The following is a 7,242-nucleotide window of genomic DNA, read 5'->3' as shown; positions in this document are numbered from 1 at the left end:
ACAAGAAACATACATTACAATTGAGCACGAGCTTCATTTCATGTGTCGCTGTCTTTACAGAGAAATTGTAGTACCACTACTATAAAAAGGGCAACCTTATGATTGTTGGGCATCTCAGACAGTCGGTAGGGTAGGTGTCATTCTACTTCACACTCCTTATCAGTTTTTGTCAGCATTTTATTTGAGCTCTTTTCTTTGTTTCTGTGACTCTATTGCATATATTATTGTTAATTTTGTGCCCATTACTCTACCAATGCATACGTGATACATGTGACACTGCTGCGTTGTTATGACGGTGAAATTTCCATTTTTCATGTCAATTTCTTGATTTTCAGCTCGGGGAGGATTTGTTGTCTGAAGCCTCAAGATTTGTAGAGGATCAACCAAGCAGAAGATTGATAAATGGGAAATAAGCGGCAACAGCGAGCGTTCATTCCTCTCTTTTTCATTTGCTACATTCTCTTCTTCGTCCTGGTTCGCCCTGCGGAAGGGAAAAAACAATCTCAAGCTCTCAACCGCAAATTTTCTTTGAATGGGTTCCTAAACCTTGTTCTTGGCGAGGGCTCTGAGCAGTATGTTGTCATCTTTGATGCTGGAAGTACTGGTAGCAGAGTTCATGTCTATCGATTTGATTCAGACATGAATCTCCTAAAGATTGGTGACGACTTTGAGTATTTTGAGAAGGTGATAATTAATAATTCATGAATTCCTTTGTCCAGCTAATACAACATATTACTTGCTAGTTTGTTTGCAACATCAGCCATCAGCTTCACGTCAAAAACTGGGAATGCTCACTGGTCGAATTACTTTCACCGTTTATTCCACTTTCTACTCTTTGAGTTAATTTCTATATTTCCTTGTATTGTGCAGTACAGAGGAAAAAGCCATGTCATTCTTTTTCGTAGATTTTAATTTCCTCTGTTTTGGCATCATTGATTTGGTGATGCAGACAACACCAGGGCTGAGTTCTTATGCAGATGACCCTACAGCTGCTGCACAATCTCTAAAGACCCTGCTTGAGAATGCTGAAGCAATTGTTCCAGAAGAGCTTCGGGCTAATACTCCTGTTTTAGTTGGGGTTAGTGATTCTGTCAAGCACTATGTATGCAGCTAATGGAGAACATGGCCTTCTGCTGACACTTTGTTGTTGAAACTGAATTGGCAGGCAACTGCAGGTCTTAGACAGCTAAATGGTGACGCAGCAGAAAATATTTTGGAAGCGGTAAAAAATGTTTCATACTTCTCTTCGTGTACAAGCAGACATATTGTTTCTCGTCTTAAAATGACGATTGGAGTGTTTACCATCCTCATCCCCCACTCTTTTTTCAAACTTTGTTTCTTTGTCAAATATCCAGATTTATACTCTGATTTTTTATTTTTATTTTTTGCTGAAGGTGAGAGATTTGTTAAAAAATGAAAGCTCGTTCAAGTACAAGGCAGAGTGGGTGACCATTCTTGATGGTTCTCAGGAAGCTGCGTACGCATGGGTAAGGTCTTTGCTGTTGTAGTTGTATTGATTTGCAGCTTTTGTTCACGAGTCTTCATCAAGAAATCTGAAGAGACAAATTTAATTACCTTTTGAGTAATAAACTTTGTAATTGAAGATTTTGAATTTTCTTTGTGAAAATAAATATAGGCACATAGAATGTAGGGACAATTTCAGAAACCTCCCTTGAGATTTTCCACGGTCTCACTCCCCTCCTTGAGGTTTCTAAACTATCAGAGACCTCCCCAAGAAGTAAGCAGCTAGTATCAAATCCAATCCAATTAAAAAAGGCAAATAATAAAAAATTGGAAGTTCGAGAGAGAAAACAACTTGATACCACAAATGCCCTCAAGCCTTGCATTAGTAAGATAATTTCATATGAACACTACCCAGGCAATTTAACAAGAATGAAATTTTAGGGGAGGTTTCTGAAACAGAAAATCAGCCAAGCATAATCTGCTATACACAAACAACAACTATATCAACATAAGCTGCCAAAGAATAGAAATTTTTCAGTACAAAATTCTTAGAGACTAATATGAAGATTTGACTTAAAAAGCTCTAAAATTCTCTGCAATAAAGGTAAGAATCTTCACATATGGCTTAAAAACCTTTGTTCCTCTTGCTCTAATTAAAGTGACTTCTTGCTCTTGCAGTTTTCTATGCCATACATCAACCAAAGTAGGGTGTCCAAATTTGGTGCCCTATTTCTCGTGATATTTTAGATATTATTTGAACTTCTAAATCAATTGTTAATTCAGTTAACCATATTTATAACTAATTTAAGTAAATTTGTCCAAATAATTGTGAAATATCTGATAAGTTGTGCGGGTATTTAAGTCATTTTACCCATGATTATATAAGAAGTGGGATCTAATATTCTACCAGGAGAGATCCTTGATATTTTGAAAACCTCAAGACAGGGGAGTGAGATTGTGAGGTTTCTGAAATTATCCTTCAATGTCTGGGGTGATAACGCCACCACTCAACTGATATACTCTCTTCTGAATATGCAGGCTGCCATAAATTATCTGTTGGGATCAATAGGCAAAAATTACTCGGAAACTGTTGGTTCAGTTGATCTCGGAGGTGGATCGGTAGAAATGACATATGCTGTGTCAGAGACAACTGCTGCTCAGGCCTCCAATATATCAAATAATGGAGAACCATATATTCATGAAAATAATTTTCTGGGAACAACATATTACCTTTATGCCTACAGGTTTGTTACTCTTTTTGATGATTATGGTCTCTTGGTTCAAGTAATAACTGAGATGGTCGTCTTCCAGTGAAGTGGTGATGCGTACGGTCTTCATTTTTTGTCTACTTTATCTTCATATTCTTGAATGACACTGAAATTTTTTTCAGTCAGCATTCACTCAATTCGGTCGTCCTTGTTGTGGAAACTAGGAAGTGGTATTTTATCACGTTGATATAGCATTACAAATGACATGTTAATACTCCTGGTCCTGGGCTTTTCTGTACAGTTACTTGAACTATGGTTTACTCGCTGCTCGTGCTGAGATTCTGAAGCTTTCAAGAAATTCAAGCAACCCATGCATTCTCTACGGTTACGATGGTACTGATCACATGGATCTATGAATATTCTTTTGACAAGTTATATGCTATGATTTTTTTCCTCTATCCACTGATATATGATTTGCGTCTGATGAAATGTATTCTCAGTCTCTCCGTACGTCTATATATAATTCAGAGATCTAGACTTTAGGAGATACTTTGTTAACCCGAAAACATAAAACACAAGGCATTCAAGTTTCAACTAAGTATCTCTCTTCCTTGAAGGATACTATACATATGAGGATGTTGTTTATAGAGCATCAGCTCTTCCTACTGGTCCTAACATCAAGCAATGCTGGGGATTTGTTAAGAAGGCACTGAATATCAGTGCCCCTTGCCAGCACAAAAACTGTACATTCAACGGTGTCTGGAATGGCGGTGGCGGGGATGGACAGAAGAATCTGTATGTCGCCTCATTTTTCTATGACATTGGTTCTGAGGTAGAAAATATTAATCGCTCCTGATTTTGACCGTAGCTGTATTAGAGTTTAGACATGTTAGTTAATAAATGTTCACTATCTAAGCCCACCTTTAACTCTGAAAACAAACTACATTTTCGTCTCAGGTTGGTATTTTTGAGCCAAATGCACCTTCTGCTACTGTTCGTCCGGCGGATTACCTGTCTGTAGCTAATCGTGCTTGCGCAACAAAATATGAAGATATTCAATCCGTTTTTCCTAACATCTATGAAGCAGATAAGCCGGTGATATGTATGGATCTCATTTATATGTACACACTGCTTGTTAATGGACTTGGTAAGCTTCACTGTGATTTTAATTCTTCCGCAAATGTCTTTGTAGTAACGTTCAATATAACCAGTTTACATGATAGGTTAGAATATTGCTGACTTGTGTGTGTATATATATATATATGTTCCAGGTGTGAATCCTTTCAAAAAGATTACAGTGGTTCAAAGCATCGAATACAAAGATTCCCTTGTTGATGCTACTTGGTCATTAGGGTCTGCTATTAATGCTGTTTCGTCACTATATGAAGCAAAAGATGAGAACCGTGTTAAAGATTTGATGTTCTTGGCCCATGTCTGAGGGTTGAAACTTGAAGGAATTAGCTGGTAAAGGAATTAGCTGTTGTCCCTCATATCGGCCGGCCCATGATGTTACTATAGGGAATTATCTTATTTATCTATTCGGTTAATAAACAAATAAAACAGCTTTTTCCTGCTTTTTTTGTTTTTGTTAAAAAGAAAGAGTGAGTGGATGTGTCATTTTCTTCCAAACTATACATTCCACCAGAAAGCCAGCAATCTTGCTCCACACAGGAATTTCAAAATTTTTTTTTTTGGGATTAAACCACCCTCCCTTAGTCATACCTTTTCGGTCCTCAATTAATTGTCAAACTTATAATTCGAATTTGAATTTGAAAACGGAACAAGATTTGGGAACCATCCCTAGACTACTGAGCCAATCCCAATGACTAAAATTTGTTGAGTTATGCAACGTTCTGTTTTCATTTTTATCTATATATATATTTTTTTGTCGAAATGATAGGAAATTTCATAATCAACAGAACCATAATACATGTACGAGCAACGGCTCGAAGTAACTGTTCAAAAGTGTTCAGCGAACACTGAGGAAAATTCTTTCCTCATCCACAATTATGCTTAAAGCATCTGCACTCAGTTGTCTACTGTCTAACATATTTTCCTCCCTTTCCAAGCCAAAAGAGCACATACAAAACAGTCTCTTGAGATTTAAAATATCCTCCAGCAATGTAGCCATCTTGCTATCTGTTGGTCGTTGCTGTGTTAGTTGTTTCCATAGTTCATTGTTGCAAAAGTTGAGTCGTACCTTCGTCCACTGCTGCTGCATAACTTTGCACAGAACCAGGTTTAATAATCTAACTGAGTTCTCATATTCCTTCTTATTGCTATCTTTCCATATCTGCCATAATATATTTGCTGTCAGGCCAGTATGATCCTTCCCTTCTTGTCTAGTTCTTCCCTTCATTTTTATCTATACACCATATATACACATATTGAGGTAAGGGCAATAAACTCCCTCCAAGGCTATGGCTTCATCGCGTTCAATTGCGCCCGTATACATGTGGTCCCTAAATTTTATCAAGTACGATCGGCATATAAGTTTCTCAAGATAATTTACTTTGGGAATATCCAACTAAGCCGATAAGGTAATGGAAAAAATTATGATATTCGACCGATGGTTGTAAAAGAAGGAAAGAGATCGAAAAGATCTTTTTGTTAAAAATCTCCTCCGTCGACTTTCCCTTCAATAAATATTAGATTTTTATCGCATTAGTCAATATTCAAATTTTAAAAAAAATCACAAATAAATTCTCGTTTCAGTCGATTTTATTCAACTATTGACCAATTCCTTTTTCATTTACTCACATGACATGACATGTACACGTTATCGGAGAAAAGACTAAATAATCCCTCAATATTTTGAGCTTGATTTTGTTTTCAAGTACACCACTGTTCTTAGAGGGGGAGTTTTTTGGAATTAAAACTTGATCAATTGATGCAAATAATAGATGTTCATTATTAGATATTTATCCCGATACGGGTGATTTTTTTTTTTTTTTTTTTTTTTTTTTTTGGTTGTATAGAACCTTTTCTTTCTTCTGTATATAAAATGCAATTTATCCAAAAAAAAATAAGGGAACAAAAGAAGCAATTGCGGATCAATTTATTGGCTTTGCAGCTTGTCCCAACATCATTATATTGCTTTTCTGATCTCGTCACGCAGAAAGAGAAAATACAGAGATTCCTAAAGCAGCGCAAGTGCCCCCTTCCCATCATTCCTTAGTTTTTGGGGGGAAACGGTTAGGTTCTTGCGTACTAAGGTTAGGTTCTACATGTTGGTCCAAATTCTGGAATATATATATAGTCTCGCCTGCCGCAGGTAGTTTTTTCTTTTTTTTTTGGTCAGCATCACTTTATTTACGTTATCGTATTCTATCCTAATTTAAGGAAAAATGTCCAACTGAATCTACGGTGGAATGAACCACCGTCAGACCATGCATTTATCTAAATTTATTTTTTAAAAAAATTTATATTACAATAATTAATCAAAGATAAATTTTGAATCTTGTCATCCAACCCTACCAAAAGCCTTACCTACCGCCCAAAGCCAGCAGGTCGTTGAAACTTAGGTTTCAATCCGTTGTCGGATTTACAAGTTGAATCCACTGGTAATGTTACAAGTGTGCATTCATTTAATACACCAATCGGCTGGGGTCAATGACAGTGGAGTGACGGACACAGGCTCACAACTGTGCAGGCATTTAATACACCAATTCCCACCCCAAAAAAAAGAAAAAAACTCAGGCTATATAAATTTTGGCCTCTATAGAAAAAATTTCAAAAATTCAAAAATTCTATAAGATGACATTAAAGCCCGTAGATAATGGTTCCATAAATAATGTTACCTTTTGAAAGGGAATACGGAGCATAATAAAAAAAAAAAAATATATATATATATATAGTAGTGTTACCCCTTGAAAAAAATATCTGGTTGAGGGGGTTAAGTGTTGCCAATCTTATGCATACATAGAATCCTTAAACTCAAGTCAAATGTCTTCGCTTGTCTCCATCAACGAAACTTCGCACCATTCCTCCCCACCGTGTCTTCCGGCAAGCAATAAATGCAATTATATACCATCGTACGTGTTACTAGGTTTTTTTACTGTTTTTTTTTAAAAAAAATTTGGACGAATTGGATTTCGATCTTATAGAAATTCTTTTTTTTTTTTTGGTCAATATAAGGTATATTCCATCTTTGTCAGACTAATCATCCTGCACCTGAAGTACCTCGCTCTCCAAGAGCACCCAGGCGTTAAGAGAGGTTCGAATCCTGAGTCTTGGAACCTGAATGGCTACCCAAAGATCAGGTAATCTAACCCCGAAGGGCCTACTTATAGAAATTCTTATGGATCACATATCAACGCAATCTTTACGCTAGTATGAAATTTGAATATACGATCTTTTACGCGAAATTGATCACGCAATTTGAACACACCATTTTCCACGAAGAAGTGACTCATCCATAGGTCAAGTCATTCCTCGGGACCATAGTATGTATTACTACTAGTAGCTAATATTCAAGAAACTGTTTTGGATAACCAAGTAATGGCTAAAAATTTTATGCTTACGCCACAAATATAATTTTTAACATATTTTTTATTTTTAATTATTTTTT

The 7,242-nt window shown here is 36.3% G+C and overlaps 1 protein-coding gene across 1 annotated transcript; it reads left to right on the top strand.

The window, feature by feature from the left end:
* The first annotated feature begins 228 nt into the window (after positions 1-228).
* LOC113708541 (apyrase) lies at positions 229-4,249 on the top strand. The gene is made up of 9 exons (XM_027231005.2): positions 229-684; positions 950-1,078; positions 1,166-1,222; positions 1,395-1,487; positions 2,503-2,708; positions 2,974-3,065; positions 3,290-3,504; positions 3,630-3,819; positions 3,944-4,249. The coding sequence occupies exons 1-9, from the start codon at positions 403-405 to the stop codon at positions 4,108-4,110; spliced, it is 1,431 nt and encodes a 476-aa protein (XP_027086806.1). The 5' UTR covers positions 229-402; the 3' UTR covers positions 4,111-4,249.
* The last annotated feature ends 2,993 nt before the right edge of the window (positions 4,250-7,242 follow it).

Source organism: Coffea arabica, chromosome 9c (assembly GCF_036785885.1).
Source record: "Coffea arabica cultivar ET-39 chromosome 9c, Coffea Arabica ET-39 HiFi, whole genome shotgun sequence".
Taxonomy (NCBI): Eukaryota; Viridiplantae; Streptophyta; class Magnoliopsida; order Gentianales; family Rubiaceae; genus Coffea; species Coffea arabica.
Note: the sequence above shows the minus strand (reverse complement) of the source record. Positions and strands in the feature narration are given on the sequence as shown.

What these genes read in the sequence shown, in the direction of transcription:
- LOC113708541 (XM_027231005.2), top strand. Translation starts at nt 403, where the DNA reads ATGGGAAATAAGCGGCAACAGCGAGCGTTCATTCCTCTCTTTTTCATT. An exon ending in CAGAAAATATTTTGGAAGCG is followed by an intron (nt 1,223 to 1,394) that starts GTAAAAAATGTT and finishes TTTTTGCTGAAG; the next exon opens with GTGAGAGATTTGTTAAAAAA. An exon ending in CATTCTCTACGGTTACGATG is followed by an intron (nt 3,066 to 3,289) that starts GTACTGATCACA and finishes TCTTCCTTGAAG; the next exon opens with GATACTATACATATGAGGAT.